At 29.4% G+C, this 24,571-nt stretch overlaps 1 protein-coding gene across 1 annotated transcript; it reads left to right on the forward strand.

The window, feature by feature from the left end:
• Positions 1-13,562: 13,562 nt before the first annotated feature.
• On the forward strand, positions 13,563-22,916 carry LOC122503195. Its single transcript, XM_043613648.1, has 2 exons — positions 13,563-14,266; positions 21,842-22,916. The coding sequence occupies exon 2, from the start codon at positions 21,880-21,882 to the stop codon at positions 22,864-22,866; it is 987 nt and encodes a 328-aa protein (XP_043469583.1). The 5' UTR covers positions 13,563-14,266; positions 21,842-21,879; the 3' UTR covers positions 22,867-22,916.
• The last annotated feature ends 1,655 nt before the right edge of the window (positions 22,917-24,571 follow it).

A 24,571-nucleotide genomic window follows, 5' to 3' on the forward strand; every position in this document is an offset into this window, starting at 1 on the left:
CAGGGCACCTTGAAGATAAAAAACCAACAGGTTTTAAATTTTTAGAACCACCCCCTCCCATTAATTAATTAATTCATTAATTTAAAAACCGACAATAGGGCCCTTTTCTAAAAAGGACAGTTTTTCTATTAAAAAACCATTTTTTTACAAGATAAATGATTAGGTACAATTTTATTGTGTCATTTGAAGAAAAAGAATAGATATTAAGCTTATTTAAAAATTTTTGACAGTCTCTATTATGAAAAAATTGACGCAATATTAAAATTTTCATTTCGACAATTACGAAAAAAAGATTCTAACATCAATATCTCTGGTTCTTCTGGAAAATTATTCAGATAAGAATTGTTTACAGTCCACGGTACCTAAAAGATGAAAAACCAATAAGTTTTAAATTTTTAAAACCTTCCCCCCTCTTAATTTTGAAAAATTTCATACTTAAGTACGAGAAACCGACAATATGGGCCCTTTTCTAAAAAGGACAGTTTTTCTATTAAAAAACCATTTTTTTACAGGATTAATGATTAGGTACAATTTTATTGTGTCATTTGAAGAAAAAGAATAAATATTAAACTTATTTAAAAATTTTTGACAGTCGCTATTATGAAAAAATTGACGAAATATACAAATTTTCATTTCGATAATTACGAAAAAAAGACTCTAGCATCAATATCTCTGGTTCTTCTGAGAAGTTATTCAGATAAGAATTGTTTACAGTCCAGGACACCTTAGAGATGAAAAATCAAGAGGTTTTAAATTTTTCTACACCTCCATTTTTAAAATACGTATTACTTTTGCAAATGACCGACAAAATGGGCCCTTTTCATTTTTCTAAAGAACCAATGAAATCAAACAGTTAAATTATCTATAAATTAATGAAAACTGCATGATTCGACTTGTCAAAACATGTAGATTGATAAGAAAAAATAAAAAAAAAATTAAGATTTTGCTCCAAAACTACTAAATTGCGATTATCTCGAAAACTGGAACCGACAATATGGGCCCTTTTCATGTGGACGTCCACATATTTACATGCAAATTTTTACAAAACATTCAAATTAAAACTTTGTAACTACATGTATAGGCAAACTAATCACGCAAAAAGTATCTTAAATATTTTTGTATGTAAATATATGTCATTACATTTAAAATAAGACCTCAATGAAGAAAAATGATTACTATTAATAAAAATTTCGAGGTTTTTCAATATAAAGTTTAGTTAAAATTTGGGTTTGAACTTTTAATAATATTTGCACAAAATTTTATTGAAAAAATACAAACAATAAGACATATATGTAGACATACGAAAAAAATTTTATTACGTTAAGGTCCCCACTTTGCTTCACATTCCTCTAGTTGGACACTTAAGGATACGTTCTTATATTATGCATTTTTTTGAAATAACAAATATTTACTGATTGTTTAAGCACATTATCAATTATAGGAGTTTTTCAGGATTAAAAATCATACAAATTTGTTACAAATACTTGAGTATTTAATAAAATATAAGCATTTTAATGAAAAATCATGAAAGCTTCAGTAGTCGGACACTTTTTTCAATAGTCGGACATCAGTCAGATATTTTAGATTTATAAAGTAAAAAAATAATTTTTTAATTGCTTCCTGCTGGAAAATTGAATTAAAGCTTATAGAAGTTAATAATATAATGCTTAAATCTTATAAATTTTAATATTTATGATTAATTATCAACAGAACTTTGTGCTACTTATTGCGCTACTTGATAATGGTTGTATCTATAGTCGGACACTATGATTTTTAAAATAAAATATAAAAATTTTTTGTTTAAATATAATGTACAATAACACTACCTATTTTCATAAAATATAAACTTGACACATTCGTCCAGTATATTCTTTAAAATAATTATCACAATGCATTATAATTTACTTGATAAAAAACACGAAAGTGTCCGACTACCGATACTATAAAGCCATAGTAATTCTTATGTAAGATCCTACAAATAATAAAGCAGCAACACACTTTTTATATAACAAATCAAGTTTAAATAATATGAAATTGTATTAATGTAAAACAACAGAAGGTTATTTTTATCAAATACAATAAATTGCTGTGAGCATGGTATACAAAGATCACCATATCTTTAACAAATATTAATCAATTTTCTTTATTGAAGTCTTATTTTAAATGTAATTACATATATTTACATACAAAAATATTTACGATACTTTTTGCGTGATTATTTTGCCTACATGTAGTTACAAAGTTTCAATTTGAATGTTTTGTAAAAATTTGCATGTAAATATATTGATATCTTAAAAAAAGGATCAGCTAGGATTTTGATCTCAACGGATTTTTACTTTTGATATGATGCAGAAACATTTCCAACAACCTGATTTTGGATCCATTTTTGTCAAACTTTTTTTTGGTTCTGGCACAGTGTGTGTTGTGAGGGTGAATATGAAGATAACTCAGATGAAAGAGCAGAAGACGAGGAATATGTACCAAACCAAACAAGAGAATATATGGCTGAGCTAAAAAGTCCAGGAATAGTAAAACACCGAATAAATTCAACTTTCTACAGAAATCGGGATCAGAAATTGCGTAAATATTTCGGCAGGGATGAAAACAGTTCTTTAGAGTATTGCACAGACGTCCGAGGTTTGATAAATGAAATAAAAGGTGACATTTATGTTCCTGATAAATGGAGATTGTTTATCGCGATCAACAATTCATAAGTTCTATAAATGAAAAAGAGAAGGCTGCGTGGCTCAGTTTCCGAGATGTTACTGAACAGTTTTTAGGAAATTACAAAAGTCCCGACTATTAAACTATCGTTGCAGATATGGTGCCAAACTATCAAAACTTGGGATGTTTGATGAATCTCTTCCATTAGGATCTCAAAGAAGTCAAAAAAAGATAGCAAGGTATCAGGCTGATCACCTAAAATGTATTTGTGTCTTGACGCGGTAAAAAAATCAGTTGGAAAAGTAGGGTCAGTATATTTTAAATCTTATAAATGTAACCTTTTTGGGATAAATAACGAAGCCAGTCATGTCCAAGTAAATATTAGTATTGATGAGGAAGACAAAACTGGAAAGGATGCAAACGGAGTGATAAGTATGTTGCATTATTATTTAAATAATTATGCAAGACAGAGAATTTAGTTCTCTTTGCAGACAATTGTGTCGGGCAAAATAAAAATAATTCTCTTCTACATTCTCTTTTATTGTGAGTCATAAAGAAGGTGAACAAATCAAGTTCACTAAATTTTCTTTTCACAGGTCATACCAAATTTTCCCACGACAGAAATTTTGGTATTATAAAAGCAAAATATGCAAAATCTGTTAGAGATTGCCATGTGCATTGACTACAGTGGGATAAATTCCTTTTGCAACACTTTAAAAAAATTCCAAATTTAACAAAGTATCTCCATTTTTCTTTTGATGAAGATATGCATCAAGACAAAATATTCTGCAAATTTTGAAGAAGATGTAGTCCTAAAAAATCTACACTTAAAAAAAACATTACTTTAAAAGTAATTGAACCAGAAGAACTTTCACCGCAAAGAGCCTGGTACCTATGCGAAGAAATTCGTCCTCTTTGCATTAAGGAATCGTCCAAAGATTTAGTTGCTCCAAAGCCAAACTCTCAAAAACCAATGATATTTAAAGAATAATAAATTACGGAAACAACTGTATCTGTTACTGCATACTTTACAAATAATATGTTGATTTAAATGTTGATTTAAAAAAGCACTTTTTAACTTACTGTAATATATTGACTTTTAAGTACGATTCCCTTTTCCCTTACTACGTCACTGCATAGAATAGAAGTAAAATTAAGTTTTACTTTTCTAAGATTTTTGTTAATATTATTTTTTCAGTTTATAATTTATTTAAGTTTCGATTTTTGGTTAATAAGAAATTAATCTGTTGAAATAGGATATGGTTAAACACAGTCGTTAACGCAGGTAGAGCAAGAGAGAAATCAGGGTGTCTAGTAATTTAGAAATATAAAATTCCCGGGGTTTTCCCGGTTTTTTCCCGGTATGTAAATAATTTTCCCGGATAATTGAAAACTAAAATTTTACAGTAAATTTAATCGTAATATTTGTAAAACTTATAATAAGAATTGTATTGTGATTTACTTGACGGTAATTTCATGTTTAAAATCAAAAACAGGTGTCGCATCACTGTAAAAATTTGGCACAAGCTTCCCAGTGGGCAAAAAACCATCATTGTTTTAAAAACGTTCCAAAAATGTTTTTAGAACGTTTCATGTCTGCCAAATAACGTCCCAATAACGTTATATGTTTCTAAAACGTTTTAAAAGCAATGGAACGTTTTTGGAACATTATTTGGCAGACATGAAACGTTCTAAAAACATTTTTGGAACGTTTTTAAAACAATGATGGTTTTTTGCCCACTGGATTGTCACATCGAAAATCATTTCCCATATAAGTTAGGTCTTAATTGGACAATAATAAAACATTGTCTAATATACGAAGAGAATCAATATACAATTCGAAATTGAAAAAAAATTAAGTTAAGCGTTGAAAAAATGTAACTATTTTTTCCAACAACATAATAAAGTACTTCATAAAAAAATTCCCGGATTTAAAAGAAAATTCCCGGGGGTTTCCCGGTTTTTCCCGGGAAAAAAAAATTCCCGGGGTTTTCCCGGTTTTTCCCGGATTCCCGGTTCGCTAGACACCCTGGAAATAAACGTGAGTGATGCGCGTGTCAGAGAGAAATAGAATAACAAGACGCGTTGTGTCGCGAAACCACTATCTGCTAGCACTTAGTTTTAATCAAGCATATAGCGAGAAGCGTTGAGAGTATTACGCGTGGGGTTTGTATCGATTAGAGAAAGAATTGCAAATTGTTGTTAGTAGAGATTAATAATTGTATCTAGACATTTCAATTTAAATTCAATTTATTAGAATATACTCACCAAGAGGCAGTAAACAAAGGCACAATTCAGTCGTTTGATGCACTGCTTCTGAAGGAAATGGAAATTGCGGAACAAGACAAAGTCGTGTTGAAAACCTAAATGAAATAGCAAAACAACCGGAAGTTGAGCCTGTAGAATCATTGCAGACAAAAATATCAAATAAACTGATAAAAGAAGGTGACATCAAGAAACCTCCTCATTTGTATAAGTGAAATGTCAAGAGAAACGCCAAGCATGAATATAAAAAAGAAAAATACCGTGATTCCAATTCAATGTCAGCAATATCCAAATTAAAGAGAGGTCAAGAGGGCAGAAATATCATTAGAGACATCGGATTAGATCCTATATATGTGTATTTTTGGTCTACACATGAAAGTAGAGTTTATAACAAATTAATAAAAGTGGAAGACCCGATTTATGTGTCGATACTTCAGGAATGGTGACGAACAACATTATTCATACAGATGGTGAAAAATCTCAACATACGTTTTTGTATATTGGTGTTCTGTATACTTCAAAGGCTCAATTCACAGTTCCAGCGATGTTTTTTGAGCGCCAGGACACAGTTTCCTTAAGTAACTGGTTAATGAGATGAATTCATCTCCGCCGCTGGTTGTCCACGGCCGAATATCATCGATGTCTTCGATGTGTTGGGAGAAGTGGATTTATATCCACTGCCGGACATGATTGACATCATGGATATGTTCGGTAGACCTTGTCGTGGTGGCGGGGCTTTCAACTAAAGGACAACCAAACAGCAAGAAAAAATGAATTCAAAAAATTCTGAGAAGGTACCCCATGTGAGCAGGCCGGAAACGGGAAATCTCACCGTCGGTCCCAGGACCGATGCTCAAGTGCGCGCGGATTGTGGGGGTGCACAATTTCTTGCAGTGCCACGAGTGATCGTGGAAAGGGTAGATCCACAGAACATCGTGGAAAATAAAAAAACGAGGAAAGGAAGCACGTCGAGCCTTCTGAGTGTGTCAAGCTGCAGTAGCAAAAAAACCGTTCATAGCGCTATCCACTCAGAAGTAGACGACGAGGCGATAGAAGAGACTCGCGAGATATGCTTGCGGCTCAGAAAGGAGGAGGCGACTTGTCTCGAAAAAATGGAGTTGGAGGTCGCAAAGATGATAAAATCTTGCGACATTCAGAAGACCGTCAATAGGATGGTAAAGAATGGACTCAAGGTCATCGACGTCCTGCTAAAGGAGGCAAGGGCAAAGCATGCCGCGGCCGATGAGTCGGACGTCGATTTGGCATGCGTTCTGAGCGGTGCGGAATGCAACCGCAAGGACCGTAAGAAAGAGAGAGAGCGTTTCTATAGGCGTAATCTCAAAAGCGTCTTAAGAGATGCTCAGAAACGGAAGAGAGAGGGTGACAGTCCAGAAGAGACTCGAACCAAAACTGATAAGAGGAAGAAGGAGGAAGCTCCTCCAATGGAAACGGAAGTACCAGATCCAAAGATTCCTCAATTGGAAAGAATTGGGTCAAAAAGATCCACAGTTCTAATCCGAGTCGGTGAAGGATTGACGTATGCTGACGTTCTGGGTAAGCTTCGCAAAGAGGTCAACCCAGAGGACAGATATACGAGAATAGTAGCAGCAAAATCTACAAACAAGGGGGACCTTCTGATTAAGTTCAGAGGAGACTCCGATAAGGACGCTTTCACCGCTGAGGTCACCAAGGCGGTTGGAAGCATGGGTAAGGTGCAGTCATTGGATCGAAGAGTTACACTCGAGATCCGTGATTTGGATTGCCTTACCCAAGAAGCTGAGGTGCAACAAGTGTTGTCTGAAGCAATGGGTAAGCCAGGAAACAGGAGAGTGACGGTCTTAGGACCCAACCGCCGAGGGATGAAGCTCGCGGTTGTAGTCACCAACCTGGAAGAGGCGAACAGGCTGGAGAAATTGGGACACGTAAAAATTGGTTTTATGTGTTGCCCAATCAAAAGAAGAGTAATGGTCGTCCGGTGTCATCGATGCCTGGGATTTGGCTCCATATTGGAGCCAAATGCCAGAAGGAGGACAGATCGGCTGCGTGCTTTAAGTGCGGTGAGGCCGGTCACAGGTTCTCTAACTGTAAAAACAACTCAAGTTGCTTTTTGTGCAAGGAAAAGATTGGCAATAAGGTGTCAACCACCCATATTGCAGGAAGTGGAGGATGCGGAGTCTTCAGGACGGCCCTTTAGGAGGCGAAGAAGACTCTCGCAAGGACTAAAAGTAAATAAGGAATATTAAAAGGAGCAAATAATTTTTAATTATTTATTTTATTTATTTAAATAGTTTTAAATTTTTAACTAAAGACGCAGGATAACCGCAGAGAAAGGCAGAAAGTCGCATTAGCGACAGAGTTGGAGCGCCACCCTCAAAGGCTAAAGTCTTACGACAGTTCCGAGGGAGGGTAAAGGGCTCCAGAAGAAGGTTTACGGGTTTTAGTGGGTCGGGCTGGCAGTAGGTCGCCAGTTTATTAAATTTTCTATTTTATATATTTATTTTTCTTTTTTTTTTATATTTCCTTTTGTTTTATCACACCAACCCCACATAACCTTGGAGTGCGGAATCCAAGGTATCTGTAGGCAGATTTCCCAAAATTCCCTAAGCAAAAAAAAAAAAAAAATGAGATGAATTCATTCTGGAGTTGAAAATTATGAAAAAAAATATAATGAAACAGAAACCGAAATTGAAGGTGTCTTGCATAATTGGACAACAACACTGAAGAAAAATGTAGATAAAATTTAAAAAAGAAGAATGTGATGATCTAAATCCAAGACAATGCCCAAAAGTAGCAGCCAGACTCCTGAAACAAATATATATACGACCTTTTGGTCGTGTACCTGCTGTGATAATTTGGTAGTGGTTTTCATAACTGTTTTGTGGGTAATATGAATATTCATATCTTAGATGGATGTTCGGTTAAAATTAAAGGTGAAGAAATAAAGCAGTCATCGGTGTCGCATGTATGTATGTAAATTGGACGGTTTTTTAAGAATTTTTTTGACGAAAATATTGTTAGAGTTACACGCATTCCAGTGCAGCAGTACACTCCTTGATGGTAGGCATGATTGGCATTTCAATTTTCATCTAAAACAAGTAAAAAAACATTTTTCCTAAAAAGTGATAAATTTTGAACAGAGTGACATAGCCATTTTGAAAATAAATTTTTTTTACGTAAATGGGAGCACTTCAAAGTTAGATTTTATTTTTTGGGCTAATAATATCTAACTGTAAAGTGCTCCCATTTATGTAAGTAAAATTTTTTTGTCGAAACGGCTACGTCACTCTGTTCAAAATTTATCACTTTTTAGAAAAAATGATTTTTTACTTGTTTCAGATCAAAATTGAAATATCAATCATGCCCACCATCAAGAAATGCACTGCTGCACTGGAATGCGTGTATCTCCAACAACTATTATGTATGTATTATGTATATATCCTTTCTTAAAAAAGACATGGAGTGGAAAGGTCGAATGTATCGAAAAGTATCGAAGTAAAGAATGGGCAATTGGAATGTTAAATCTTAATAGAAGGGTGTTTTTAAAATTGTTTGTACATGTGAAGGTGGCGCTGCAGTCGTATGTTGTTTAAAAAGAGCGCGAATATATAAATTTTATTTTTGTTAAGAGAAAGTACTCATAATAAATCTTATTTTGCATTGTCAAAAAAAAACGTCAACATTTCAAATATAAATAAGCAAATTGTTAACTGAAAAAATTTGAATATTATTATTAATGAAATAATGGACTTGGACAATGGACATATAAAAACTAGCACCGTAGACGGCCGCTTGCGGCCGTCGGAGGAGCTAGTATGTATATAATATGTATGAAAAAGCAATAAAAATAAAAATGTCTTATCTTAAATATTTTCATCATAAAAAAATTCTTAAAAACTGCTGCCAAGTTGTATATTTTTTTATAATTCTGGTGCTCATTTCATGAACACTTTACTTCCTCATGGAGATAAAAATAATAGAAATATATGAATAACTTTTTCTGAATATGGTAAAAGTGATTGAATTTTGAGTCAATCAAAGTATTTTTAAATACCCTAAAAGATAGTTACAATAATTTAATAGTTAAATAAAAATTTTCAAACAAAAAAGTTGAGAAAATGTCATTTTTCACAATTTTTTGATTTTTAAAATACCAATAATTTCGAAATTTATTATCGAATTAGGTTCAAAAATAGGTCAATCGAAGCGTTTTTTAATGCTCTACAAGTTGATAACGATAATTTTAAAGTTACTTCTACGTCTTTCAACAAAATTTTCAAAAAAGTCATATTTTCCAAAATTTTTGATTTTTAAAAGTTATTAAACTCCGGTTAGTATGGACGAAAAATGTTCAATTAGGGCTCAAAAGATGCGTCTAAAAAAATTCTACAAAATTATGGAAAAACATTTATAGGTGTCCTAACATTTTTTTAAGTTATGGGCAAAAAACGTTTTTTTCCAAAATTAAAAATCAAAAAAAAATTTAGTTAAACTTTATTAATATATCAGAAAGTACTCTCGCTTTATGTCCGCAGGTGAGATCTACAATTTAAAAAAAATTCAACCCAAAAGCTCTTCATGATTTCGAGATATTTATGAAAATGTGATGTTTACACACACACACACACATACGGAATGACATTTTTTTAAAATGTCATTTTTCAACTCCTGAGGTCAAATAACATAAAGATCCCAGTAAACGAAAACTAATTGAAATGAATTAAAAAGAATTCACAAAGAGCTTTCGTGAATCCCGCTTTGTGACAAATACGAATTGGAGCCATGATGCAATTTTCCTGAATTCGTGAAACTGTATTGAACTTCCGAACCTTCTATCCGTACCAATTCACTGGACAAGTTTTGAGCCTTTAATTTTTTTCAATTCGTTAGCACGAATTCAATGCATTCCTTGGCCATTTCTTTCGAATGCGAATTCGTTTGGACAAATTGGTACATATTGAATTAAATTCAATTGAATATACAAAGAGCTTGAGTGAATCCCGCTTTGTGACAAATACGAATTGGAGCCTACCAAAAATGTTAATTCGTTTCAATTCATTTGAATTAGTTTTTTTTTACTGGGATATGTAAAAAATTCGAACTCAAAAAATTTTGGTATTACAATACTTCCTCTATGAGGAAGTAATATTTATTCTAATTTGTTTAATTAAACCAACGAATAAAAAAATTGCTTTCTTTAAGTAGGAGGAGTTTAAATCTTTGTTACATTCTGTATATTTCTCATACATTTTTTTTCTTTCTCTCTCTGTTTTAAAATTATAATACGATATAAAATAGAGAATATCAAGTATTTTAACAAATATAAGAATTTATATCTTATTTTTTCCCAAAAATTCCTTGGAAATCATAAGGCTTAAAAGCATATACCCACACAACACCGAAACTTTCCTGAAAATTTATTAAAGATTTACTTGCAAACTTCGAAAAATTTACTTGCAAAGTTTAGTGGAAATTGTGTAAAGATTCAAATGCCCCACTTAAATAAATGTTTATAGTCAAATTTTCCTAAAAATTTAACTTAAAACTTTCCTGAACATTTAAATTAAATTTTCGACTTCACTTTTATAAGCGAAAATGTAACTTAAAACTTTCCTGAAAATTTAAATTAAATTTTCGCCTATATACAGTAGGCGAAATTTTTTTTTGAATTTTCAGGAAAGTTTCACGCTAAACATTTATTGAAGTGGGACATTTAAATCTTTACAAAATTTTCACTAAGCTTTTCAAGTAAATACTTCGAAGTTTGCAAGTAAATCTTTAATAAATTTTTAGGAAAGTTTCGGTGCTGTGTGGGTAGTAAATATTAACTAGATGATTTTTATCCTATTACACTGAGAAAATTGGATATTAAAAATCTTAATATTGTGACGCGACACGAGAAAAGGGACCTATCGTTAAAAAAATCGATTTTGAGATTATGGTGCTATTCGACAGATTATTCTTTGCTCTTTTACGTGAAAAAATCAAAAATTGAAAAACTTAAATAGTGTTAATAATATAAAGCCCGAAAGTTAAGCATGTACGCGTAAATACACGGGTTTTCTGCGCATGGCGTCGCTTTAAACGCTCTCCCTGTAAAATTCTCTTTTGCGGCGATAAGTCCCTTTTCTCGTGTCGCGTCACATTATTATACTAGATATTAAGAAAAGATGCTAATGCATATCATCCAGATGTTATGGTTTATAATATCTCAGATGTTAAAAAGTATAATCTGTAAATGTGAGGTTATGTTTGAACAAGTCTTTTTCCAATATCTTAGATATTAAATTTGAACATCTAAGAAGTTTACATTGTTCACTGTCACAGATATTGACCATTAATATCTAGATAATAAGGCTTAATATCTATTTTTCTCAGTGTATTCTTTGACATTCTCTAAATAAAAGTAGCAACCAAACATTCTGACTCATCAGAAATGTTTTCTACAAAGCAATTTGTACTGTGCTAAGTCCAAATAAGATAACTTAAAGACCCATTAGGGACTCCATACGTTGAGTATGATCACGGTATATATAGCTATACCTAAACATATTGCTAAATATAAATACTATTAAACATTTGATTAAAGTTAACAAACATTAACAAATAATCTTTATTATCGATTAAAAATGAAAGCATTAAACATTACATAAATTAAATAAATAATAATTAAAATTAATAAATGACAAACATTATCATTAACATAAATAATTAATTTTCAAACAAAAATTGTAAATTATTAATAATAATTTTTTACTATCAAAAATTATTAATTAATAATTCAATAGACTACACTAGAATAATAAGAAACAACCAATTGTTAATTAAGGGGACAGTCTTTTCATAGTGAAATTTATTTAAACATTTTAAAATTTTTACATATTATTACACATATATTAAACTAAATAAAAAAAATTTCTTTCTATATTTTTTGTTGTTAATAGCGAAGAAATGGCGACTGTAAAAAAAAATCTCGAAAATCTGGTTGACATGATATCTTTAGTCAGAACAGACGGAATCAAAAAATTCAAACGGATTATTAAAATATAGGTAAGTGGTTACAGCCTGAACTAAAATCATAATTTTTAACCTGTTTTTAAACAATTTTAGTTGCAAAAGAAGGGTGGAGATATCATGTCAACCAGATTTCCGAGATTTTTTTTATAGTCGCCATTTCTTGGCTATTAACAACAAAAAATATAGAAAGAAATTTTATTTAGTTTAATATATGTGTAATAATATGTAAAAAATTTAAAATGTTTAAATAAATTTCACTATGAGAAAAAAAATTCTTCAAAATACGTGCAAAAGACCCAGACTGACCCCTAAAGACGCTCTCACAGCTCTGCATGCATGCCAATGCATGCATAGTTGTCATGGTAACACATGAGAGTAAGTAAGTCAGAAAATTCAAATTTCATGTTTTTTCTCTCTTACTCTCATGCTGGCAGTAGAGCTGTGCGAGCGCCTTTAACAAAATTCAACTAATTTTTTAAAAATCATGTTAAAATAAAAATCCAAAAAACTAAATATGTTATAAAATTATAAATAATTAAACTACGTTATGAAAAATAATGTAAAATTATTATTAACTAAATTTATAATAATATTTTGTAAAATTTCAAAAACGTGGAATAATATCCCTACTATCTCCCAGGTAGAAGAATTTAATGGAAGCCTAGATATATGCTAGCGCCACCACTGGAATTTGCATGGCAGTTTATCTCGCCGACGTCTTCTAGCGCCTTGAATGGTGCGAGCACTTTTTGCTAGAATGCAACATAACCTCAAATTTCTGTTGCATAAACTGTCAAAGGTGTTTGCTTTTATTTTCAAAGTAAAAGTAAATGTTTGCTTGTAGAATATTGTGGCATTTAAAAACAATAATAGAAAAGGATTCTAAGTATTTATATATTTGTAATTGTATTAAATTTAAATATAAATTATTATTGCATTATAAATTTCTTGTTCATTCGTTAATTTATACACTTATTTATAAAAGAATTTTTAGTATATGAATGTCTTATTCAACCTCCAAGAAAATTTTTAAATATATTTTAAGTAATTAATCTAACGATTTATCACCAAGAATAACAATAAATACTTTTTTATGGATCAAATATATTATTAATTTCTCTCCATTCGAATTAGAAAACATAACCTCAAACTAGATTTATTTTTTTTTATTTTTAATTGACCTGACAGAAAAGATTTACTGATTTTAAATAGGAACTTAATTTTTTCAATTATTATTATTATTATTATTATTATTATTATTATTATTATTATAAAAGAATTGGTTAATATCAAAAATTTTAATTTCAATGTTTAACATGTGTAACTATTTTTGACACTGTTACTGTGAAGAAATAAATAATTTTTTATGGAAATTTAATAATAATTTATTCTTAAAATTTCCATATTTAAAAACAATTTTATACAGCAAATAATGATCAAAATTTTGATTAGGCTTGGGATTAAGAATAGGTTACCGTTTTCTGAATTAAAATCTATTACCATAACTTTAAACGAAATGTGTATTTATCTTCAAATACGTTTAAATTTCATTGCAGGCAGATAATTAGTAAATGTTTTTTATGTGTACACAATTTTTTTAATTATATTCGTCAAAAGAAATGACATAAGAATCATCTTTTAAATCGCGAAATAAAGTTTTGGCAGGTGAGGTTATGTTCATTCTAGCACTGCGAGCAGAATGCGAGAAAGGCGCTAGACTAAAAAAGTGTTTCAAATGCTCTCAGCGCCACTACAGCGCAATGGAACGCGAGAGTGGCACCATGCTAGCGCCACCAAATTTTTCTACTAGGGCTTGGAAAGATACTGACGTAGAGTACATCTCCTTAAAGACATAACTTATCTAAGTTTACCATTTTCTTCCGGAAAACCAATCCAACTATTTTATCCAACCTCTTTTTCCACTACCTTAAAAATATTTTCCCAAAAATCTTAGTGGGGACAAAACATTAAAAACAGTAACTCCAAGAGCATAGACATGCATTCATTCATTCATAATTGAGTCTTCAACTTGAAAAAAAGAAGTCTTATTTCATTTTATTCAGTCATTGACTTGAAAAATAAGTAGTTCAGTTCGTGTTTAAAATTTCGTTAGTTTCCAAGTTCATTTTTTTTAAATATACTTCAGTCCAGTATACACACAGAAAAATTCAAATCTTTCAATTCAGTTCATACTTTTAAGTTCAAATTAAAAAATTACACTTAGTCCTTCAACTAATCGCTTCAAGCCAAATTCACCTCAACAATAGATATTATTCCACGTTCGAGAAACAGTTTTAAAGAGATTTCGACTGCTAAATAAAAAGTAAGTTTAAAATTATTATAAAACTTATTAAATTCATCTTTTCTAACTTTGAATATACTCTTACACTTTTTGATGTAGTTGTTATACTATTTAAAAATCTATTTCTGTTTAACAATTCCAAAGAATTAAAATTGTAACCTATGTTCAATTCGAAAGTATTCCCAAACTATTAGAGTAGAGTCTAGGTTTGAAATAATTATTTAATAATAATAAATTATTAAATTAAAATAGTTTATGACACGTTCATAGGACGTAACATTTTATTTTAATTGATCTAAAATATCTTCTTATCTTTATATAGGGGTTAGGAACATATCTTTTATTATTTACAAATTTAATATTTTCTCCATTTTATCAACTGAACGAACAAGTAAACAAGTTGCTTTTTTAAATACGAGGAGTTTGAATCTCATTTTTATAGATAGAAAAATATCTTTCTGTAAATTGGAGAAGTTTCAATATTTTTCTAACAGTTTAACTAGTTTTAAGTTAATTTGTTGTATATTATATTTCATACGAATATTTTCAAAATAACATTTTGTTTTAATTATATACAATTACGGTTTGTCAATTAAGTCGTTTATTACAAAATTCTACTATTTTTAGAAAAACGGGAAAAATTGCTTATTTTATTTTTCTTAGTAACAATTTTGTAGCTCATTATTTCTATTTATTTTATTCTGTTTTTATTTTTTATATTCTATTATATATTATTAACTATCTTTGAAATTGATTAAATTGAAAAAAGATTATTTAGTTCACTGCAATAATACAAATCTCTAAAATTCATTTAAATAAAACAACCAAATATTAATTAAATATTTTGATTATTTTTCGCGATATTTGCATTGCAAATTTCTTGACATTTTTTTTCATTATATTATAACTCACTTATTTAAAAAAAATTTTTTAATTTGTTAAGAACTTTTTTTTTTTTTTTTTTTTAATTAAAAATTAAAAAATATCAATTTTTTAAATAATTTATTTATGAAATAATATTTATTTTTAATGTTTAAGCATGAGCCCTATCAGATTTTGTTTTAAAAAAAATCTTATTTTAAAATTTAAGATCTGATTAAAAAACCGTGAAATTTTCAGAATGGCATCTGTCTTTATTTTTTAGAAATAAATTGTCAAAGTTTTAATTGCACTCTCACGTCTACAGCCTACAATTTTTAACCAATTTGAGTGTTCTTTGTTTTAAATTAAATATATGGCGGTTTTCACGTCAAATGTCCATCAAAAAAAAAGTGTTGATGAATCAATCCCCAAATTTTTTTATGAGTTGTCCTATAAGTAAGTAATTTATCTGCCAAATATTTTTGAATTTTATTAAAAATTATGAGAAGCGGAGGGGGTAGAAGTTTTGAGTTTTGATGTAACACGCGCTACTTCGTTTATTTATTGTATTTAAACGAAACGATGAAAAATAATTTTCGAATATGGTATCTTTAGGTTTTTTCATAAGCTTTCGATTGCTGTAGTCCATTTTAGAAAATTTTTTGATTTTGACCAAAATTTTTGAAAATTAAGAATAAAATTTAATTTTTCTCATCTTCGGGCTCGTTTTTTTTTTTATTTTATTTTTATTGGAAAGCTGAGGTTTTTTCCCAAAAAATTGTTAATTTTCAGAAAACCGATTTTTTTTGTTTTCGAGAAATTAAATATTGAATATAGCGCGTCACGTTAGCGCGCGGACGCTCTGCGCTGCGCCGCTGTTCTGTACGGTGTGTAAAGATCATAAAAGTTATAAAAGGTAATTTGAACTTCTCTCTGCATTTTACAGGGTTGAGACTGCCATTAAAATAGTATAATGCCTGCATTATTGTTCTTTTTTTTTATTATTATTTTCTATTTTTTTTTACTTTTTTATATTTTTAAATTTTTTTTTACTTTTTTATATATTTTTAATTTTTTTTTACATTTTTTTTATGTTTTTTTTTCTTCTTAAAGTTTAACAATAAATAAAAAGGCTACAAAATCATGTTATTATCATTTATATTTATTTTTTGCCTTTGACTATTTTCTGGTTCCTTTTTGAACTTCTTTTTTTTAAACCTTTTATTGAACCACTTTTTGGAACTATTTTCTTGGCAACCTTTGATTCCACAAACACATCGTATTTTGTCTCTAACGAAGTTTTCTTCAGAAGTAATTTACCATCTTTCGCAGGTATAAAAACATGAAATTGTTTTGTTCCATTTATTGTGACGGCGTTTTGAAATCGTTTTTCTATTTTTTTAAAATCTACTTCCTGCTCTGATTTCTTACTGAAAAAAACTTCTGTTTCCTTGCAATGTTCTTTGCTCCATAGAAATAGCGATTCAGGAGTCAAAATGTGATCCTTGCCAGAACTTTGCAAGCTTGCTCGTGCAGCTCCCCTTTTCAAATTTGCTCCTACCCCATCACAAGCTCCTTTCCCATGAGCCGTGGCATGAAAATGACATTCTGCTGGAATATTAAAATCTTTTTCATGTGCTAAAAGATTAGCAAACATGCTTTTATTTTTAAATTGTTGACCAGCTCCATCAGTTATATAATACACTTTTTTTACTTCATATTTTGATTTCAAATAATCAAGTATTATTTTTTGATAGGAATAAACCGCAGCAGTGTCATGTGTTAGATTGTCTGAGATAATCGCCATACTCTTATGCTTAGTTTCATCGTTTATTTTAAAATAACAAACTACAGTAAATACTGTAGCTTGGTTGTTGTTCTAATGAAACGATTGCGTAGAATTTTGGACGACAAATGCATAATTTTCAGCAAAATCACAAGATATCACGAACTCGCCAGGAGACAATTTTGCTTTTAATTCTTTAACAAAACGTGATTGTTGATTTGCTATAAAATCATGAATTTTTAATTTTTCCAATCGTTTACAAAAATCTTCAACAAATTCATCGGGTGTCATAATAATAGTTTGGAGTGTGCATCTGTCTGTCTGCAACCAGGAATTGAATTTTATTTCATCTACATCATGTTCGTCGAGGAGTTCAATTAGAATTTTCTTAATTTCTTTAGTTCCAGGACAGTTTTTGCAGTCACCTAAAAAGCAAGAACTAGAAGAATTGCAGCATACAATGGAATTCAAACAGTCGCGGTAATCTTTTAAAACCAGATTTGAATTTTTGGTTAAGTATTCAATATCGATTGCATTGCATTGCAGCTTAAAATTTTCGTGATATAAACACACACAAACTGTGTGAGTTCCACTGCTTCCAGCGAAAACACAATGTAATGGCCTAAGCTGCGCGAATTTAGTGAAACCAACCTTTACACCTTCATGTTCTTTTTTAAATTCTGCATATAATTCGTTTAAATTTCGGAGTAATAATCTTTTTTGAACATGTTCCCGCTTTCCATTATCTTGTTTTACGGACACAAAGTCATTCATTCCTGGCATCAATCGACTTATATCATCATTATTATAAAAGGTTTTTACTAAAGCCACTGTCTCATCAGATAAACTTTTACCTTTTTTTTTACTTGGACATGTCATAATTCCATACTTGTTGGCTAATTCAACAGCTCTTCTTGCTTCTCGTTCAGTTGAGTTGAATTCTTTCATTAATTTTATACGACCAAAATATTTCGGTGCCAGTGTTAGTAAAGTTTTTCTTTCAGACTTCGAATTTGATTCCATAAACTTTTGTTTGATTTGATTTAAGGTTGTAATCCCTGCTTTGCAATATTCATTATTGCAGTTTTCTAACTTTTGTTTTTTATTTGGCGTAGGAAAGTCGTAATCGGAATCACTGCCTGTTTCTAATTTTTCACAAGAAGTGATTTCCTCATTTATAGACTGGAAAGGAATTTCTTCGTCTATAGATTGAGAAAACATTCCATCATTTGAAGATTCAATGTTAGATGTAGCAGGTAATTTTGAAAAGTCAAACTGACATGCTTTACAAATTTTTGAGCATTCCGGTAACTCTGGAAACTTGTCTTGCAAATTCTGAGAAACAGAACTCAAACCTGTCTTTTTGTTGTGATTTTTCTTTTTAAATGGATTAATGCACTTACTTCTCCAAACACTTTTCTTTTCTTCAAAGTCCATAATTTAATACAACACAAAAAAACGAAACCAATAAAACAAAAAATTTATGAAAATCAACTTACCTTTAAAATCCAATTAAATCTAAATAAATTTCTATCAATAAAACCAACACCGAAACGCTATCTAACTTCACCTGTATGTACAATAAAACAAAAAATTTATGAAATCCAACTTACCTTAAAAATCTAATTACAACTAAATAAAATTCTATTAATAAAAAAATATCCAAACTCTATTTAACTTCACTTGTAGGTAACTATGAATTCAATGTAGTATGAATAAGACTATGCTGCGCTGTCACTCACCTGTCGCTAGTAATTTGAAGTTCGTTATGCACCGTACAGTACAGCGGCGCAGCGCAGAGCGTCCGCGCGCTAACGTGACGCGCTATATTCAATATTTAATTTCTCGAAAACAAAAAAAATCGGTTTTCTGAAAATTAACAATTTTTTGGGAAAAAACCTCAGCTTTCCAATAAAAATAAAATAAAAAAAAAAAACGAGCCCGAAGATGAAAAAAATTAAATTTTATTCTTAATTTTCAAAAATTTTGGTCAAAATCAAAAAATTTTCTAAAATGGACTACAGCAATCGAAAGCTTATGAAAAAACCTAAAGATACCATATTCGAAAATTATTTTTCATCGTTTCGTTTAAATACAATAAATAAACGAAGTATCGCGTGTTACATCAAAACTCAAAACTTCTACCCCCTCCACTTCTCATAATTTTTTATAAAATTCAAAAATATTTGGCAGATAAATTACTTACTTATAGGACAACTCATAAAAAAATTTGGGGATTGATTCATCAACACTTTTTTTTTGGATGGACATTTGACGTGAAAACCGCCGTCACTTTTGTTTAAAAGATATTTTATTTAAATTGTAATAAACAATAAATTAATTAACAAATTGAAATAGTTCACTTTTGTTGATTAATAATGTTTATAACAATTTAAATAAGTTATTTTTTAAACAAGGAAAAGACACATATTCTTCAAAAGAACCTGAATAAAAAATTATTCATGGAAAAAAAACATTTGTTAGTGGAGAGGAATCAAAGTTAACTATTTGTTAATTAATATTGTTATAACAATTTAAATAAATTATTTTATGTTTTATTAATTGTCTGGTGGTCATATCCCAAGTAGAAACTTATTCCTGGATCCAACCATGACCGAAGTCTGGAAGCCCTGTTTGTTTAAATAAACCCGAAAATGGAATTATTAAAATAACATCTTTTAAATTTTTTTATTTGTGTCACGAATTTTCCAAAAATCTCGGAATTTTAACTTAATAATTCCTCGGACTCTACACGGAGAAAAATGGAAAAATGATTTATGCAGTCAGTGTAGCACATGCTATACCTTTCAAAAAATTTATCCAACAATTAACTTCACTTCATATAAAAACAATAGGAATTCTGAAGTGTACCGATGGTTTTTTAAGCCTGTTCTTAATGAGATAATTAAATTTTCTTTATAGCATTTTATTCTAGGTAGAATTTGAAAGTATTACAAAAAAAGATTTTAGGGCCCGCATTTTATTTACAAATTACAGCCATTTTTGTTACGCGCTGTAACAAAGACATGGCGCGTGCAGTTTCGCGGGCGGTCGCACTGCCGCGTTATATGCGTTAAATTGGTTTCAATTTGTTAGTTAGGGATCAGTTTAAAAGTAATTCATTTTTTTCGAAAAAGGTGTTAAAAAATTAAATTGTTAATAACTTTTTAAAAAACAAATTTTTTTAAAAAACTACCCAGTAAAAAAACTAATTCAAACGGATTGAAATGAATTAAGATTTTTGGTAGAAAGCGGGATTCATTCAAGCTCTTTGTATATTCGATTGAATTCGATTTAATTTGCCTGAAGTTGTGCAAACGAATTTGCATTCGTATTAAGAAATGACCAAGGCATGCATTGAATTCGTGCTGACGAATTAAAAAAAATTAAAGGCCCCAAAACTTGTCCATTGAATTAGTAAGAATAGAAGTTACTAATGGTTTGGAAGTTCAATACAGTTTGACGAATTCAGGAAAATTGCAATATAGCTCCAATTCGTATTTGTCACAAAGCGGGATTCACTGAAACTCTTTGTGAATTCTTTTTAATTTATTTCAATTAGTTTTTGTTTACTGGGTATTTTCAGGTGTTGTTTTTATCATTATTTACTTTTAAAATATAGTGTTTGAGTAAAATTAAAATACCCTTCAATAATCATGAGTACACTTCAGAAAGCCTTACCCATAAACAATTATCAAAAGAAAAAATCGTTTTAAACAAAAAAATTTTTTTTTAATTTCTTTAAAATTTTTCTTAAATAATTTTTTTGTAATCAGTCTGTAAAAATACACTAGTATAACAATTTTTAGCTAATTAGGTCAAATAATGTAGAGTCCGAGGAATTATTAAGTTGAAATTTCGAAATTTTTGGAAAATCCGTGACACAAAAAAATTCAAAAGATGTTATTTTAATAATTCAATTTTTGTGTTTACTTATACAAACAGGGTCATGCAAATGATGACAAGAAATGTCTAAATAAATGATCTGATAAAAATTTTAAAAGACGAGATACCAATTACAAAACTTGGATGGCCCACAGTTAATCATGGGGCAAAGCTAGGGAAATTTCTACTTGGGTATTGGATTACTTTAAACTGATTTAAATCATGTGCAATAACGGAATAAGAAATTAAACGTCCTTTTTACAAAATTGTATTAATTTGTTTAAAATAAAAAATTATAAACAATTAATATCTTATAAATCGGCCTCGAGGGATTCCCCTTTAATTTAAAACAAAGAACACTCAAATTGGTTAAAAATTGTAGGCTGTCGACATTTTTGAACAGTGAATTGTAAAAAAAAACCCCACTGTTAGCCGGCGCGCGAGAGTGCAATTAAAACTTTGACAAATTTATTACTAAAAAACAAAGACAGATGCCATTCTCAAAATTTCACGGTTTTTTAATGAGATCTTAAATTTTAAAATAAGATTTTTCTAAAATAATATTTTATTAGGTAATAAATTATTTAAAAAATTTATATTTTTTAATTTTCAATTTTTTTATTAAACTTCAATGTTTTTTTAATTATAAAAGGTTCGTAACAAATTTAAAATTTTTTTAAAAATAAGTGAGTTATAATATAATGAAAAAAAATGTCAAGAAATTTGCAATGTAAATATCGTGAAAAATAATCAAAATATTTAATTAATACTTTGTACAGTTGTTTAGGACCCAAAATACTATTAATAAACAAAATATAAAAAAAAATTTAAGACATGAACCTTAACTCTCCCGCGAAACGACCCATAAAATACTGCATAAATTTCATCTACAACTATTCCTTTATCATCCCCAATAGTTTATTTTGCAAATATTTAATTAAATAATTCTTTTACTCTAATCAAAACTACCTTACATTCACTCTCTGCCCAGTCCCAAATTAAAAGTAGTTTAACTTTCTTACAAAATGATGGAGTCATTTCCAATACTGAAATACTTCTTACAGATCAAAGATATAACGTGCTACTTAGTGTAGTTACATTCATGATGACTGAAGAAGATCGGCTTCACTTCTGGAATGCGAAAATAACTGAAACGCAGCATGCTCAGCACTCCGGCTGGTTGGTGACTGGATACAGTGTCCAAGATGTCGAAGATCAATGCATCGGTAAAGAATTTGACTATGAGCAACTCAAAACTGATTTCAAAACGTTTTGTACGGATTTTGAGAAGATACCGACTACAAAGGAGACATATATGCAGCAGTATTTATTTGCTTCGAAGGTGCTGTTTGATATCGGTCCATATTCAAGACAGTTAAAAAGGAATAACCCTGAAAATAATTGGAGGTTTAAATTTAATTGCCATCCAGTGGTTAAGAATGACGATGATGAACAATGGGTAGTATTGTCTGCACAAGCAGCAAGTTTTGATGTTGAAAACCTCAACAAGGAAGATGCAATAAAATATCAAACAATTGCTAGCGATTTGAGAAGAAGAGAGGAATTTCTCAATAATGAAGCCATGAAGATGAAGACCATAAAGACAGTAAATGTTTCAACCCACAAGAACTCAACTTATAACCATAAGGTTACAAAACAGAACATGGACTTGTCAGTCAACCAAGCTTCATTACTTGCTCTGAGTGCAATTGCAACACTTTCAGAATTTCTGGATGATAAGAAATTGATTAGGACACCACTCTCTAAGGCTATATTCCCTGATGAAGGCATAGATGACATAGCTGACATCTTAAATACCGACCGTAAAGAAACAGTTCAGGTCCTGAATGAGAGTTGTGAGAGTATAGGTCATTATCTTGACAAATCAAATGGATCCGTGGCTGTTGTTGCTGCCCTTACCTTAACAAAGAATACAAAAGAGCAACTGAGAAATAATATTGTCACCAAGGTAGTGAAACAATACCTGAAAGTCGGAAAAAGTATCGAAAGAGAATTGATCAGGAAACTTGCAGGACTGGCTACAGGTGGTGTAGCTCTTGAAATGTTAATGTCTAAAGATATTCGATGATGCACAGATCTCAAAGAACAGTGGTCTGTCTGAAGCTGGCGGAGCAATCGCAAGGAAAAAGTGACGAGGCTCACTGAAAAACGTGTCAGTACAAAGTACCAGTACTGCCATTATTAATCTTCATTTATTTTATTTAAATGAAACTCACTTTGTAAAGACTAATAGTACTGTGATAAAAGAATTTGTTCTTATAATAAAAAATACTATTATTACATATATTGAAATATGAAAAAAATTTTATTTTTGAATTATATTTCATATTCAAAGTCGACTATTTTTTTCGGCCGGAATAGTTTTTAAAAAGTTTAAGTTTAAGGAAAAAAACAAAAAAAATTCCATAATCTATATAGGTAAACAAACTTTTGAAGTACATATGGATTTTTTAATTGGATATAAATTATATTTTTTATAAACTCAGACTTCGCACTCGATAACTAATTTTAAAAAAATAGCAAAAAGTAGCTTTCAAACTAAAAAAGGTATAATTTGTTTAGTTTAATTTTTTTATAGCTATAGAGCTATCAAAAAATTAAAGTTGACGACCAAAAAACTCCTGTTAGACAATTCACAAAAGTGACAAAAATTCCATTCTATACTTTATTTTCTTGACTTTTTCCTAATTTTCATCAAAAATATTTATTTCTTTTTTATCTTGCTAATGAATTAAATTCCTGCAATAAATTTTATTATCAAAGAATTTAAATATTTATAAAAATAATTGAATTTTTGCGAAGAATTTTATGAAAATTTTTAAATAATTGATATCTTTCGACTAATTTTATGCAAATTCTAATTTAAATAATTGAATTTCTGAGAAATTTTTAATATTTATGAAAAAAACTGAATTCTTACGAAGATTTTTGCAAAAATTTTTTTAAATAATTGAATTCTGTTTGGAAATTTTATGAAAATAGTAGATACTAAAAATCATTGAATTGTGAAAAGTTTTTAAAAATAATTAAATTTTACAAAGAATTTTATTAAAATGCTTCAAAATAATTGAATTTTCGGGAATAATTTTGTTATTTATCGATATAATTGAATTCTTTCGAAGAATTATTTATGTAAATAATTGAATTCTTGGGAAGAATTTTATTAAAATCCAAAAGGAATAATTGAATTATTTTTAAAAAAATTAATTAAAATTGTATTTAAAATAATTGATTTTTTCAAGGAATTAAAATTAAATTTTTAAGAATAATTACATGTTTTGAACAATTCTTGTAAAATTAATTAAATCCTACGATGAATTTTATTAAAATTCTCAAAAATAATTAAATTCCTGAGAAAAATTAATGAGTAATTTGAATTAATTGAATTCTTGTGAAGAATTTTATTAAAATCTAAAAGAATAATTGAATTTTTTCATAAAAATTTAATTCAAATTGTATTTAAAATAAAATTTTGAAAAATAATTGAATTATTAAAAAAATTTTATTAAAATGTTTAAAAGAATAAAATTTCTGTGAAAAATTTTATTATTTTTGAAAACAATTGAATTCTGGTCCAAAACTTTATTTGTGATAATAATTGAATTTTTCGATTAATTAATTTGAAATAGTATTAAAAATAATTGAAATTGTTCGATGAGTTTTATTATTTATGAAAATAATTGAATTCTTGCTTAGAATTTTATCAAAAATTTGTTTAAAAAATCGAATTTTTATGAAAAATTTTATTATTAGTGAAAGTAATTGAATTATTG

This window comes from Leptopilina heterotoma, unplaced genomic scaffold, assembly GCF_015476425.1.
Source record: "Leptopilina heterotoma isolate Lh14 unplaced genomic scaffold, ASM1547642v1 Lhet_247, whole genome shotgun sequence".
NCBI classification, from domain to species: domain Eukaryota; kingdom Metazoa; phylum Arthropoda; class Insecta; order Hymenoptera; family Figitidae; genus Leptopilina; species Leptopilina heterotoma.

Coding starts and splice junctions, on each gene's coding strand:
- LOC122503195 (XM_043613648.1), top strand. CDS start 21,880: ATGATGACTGAAGAAGATCGGCTTCACTTCTGGAATGCGAAAATAACT.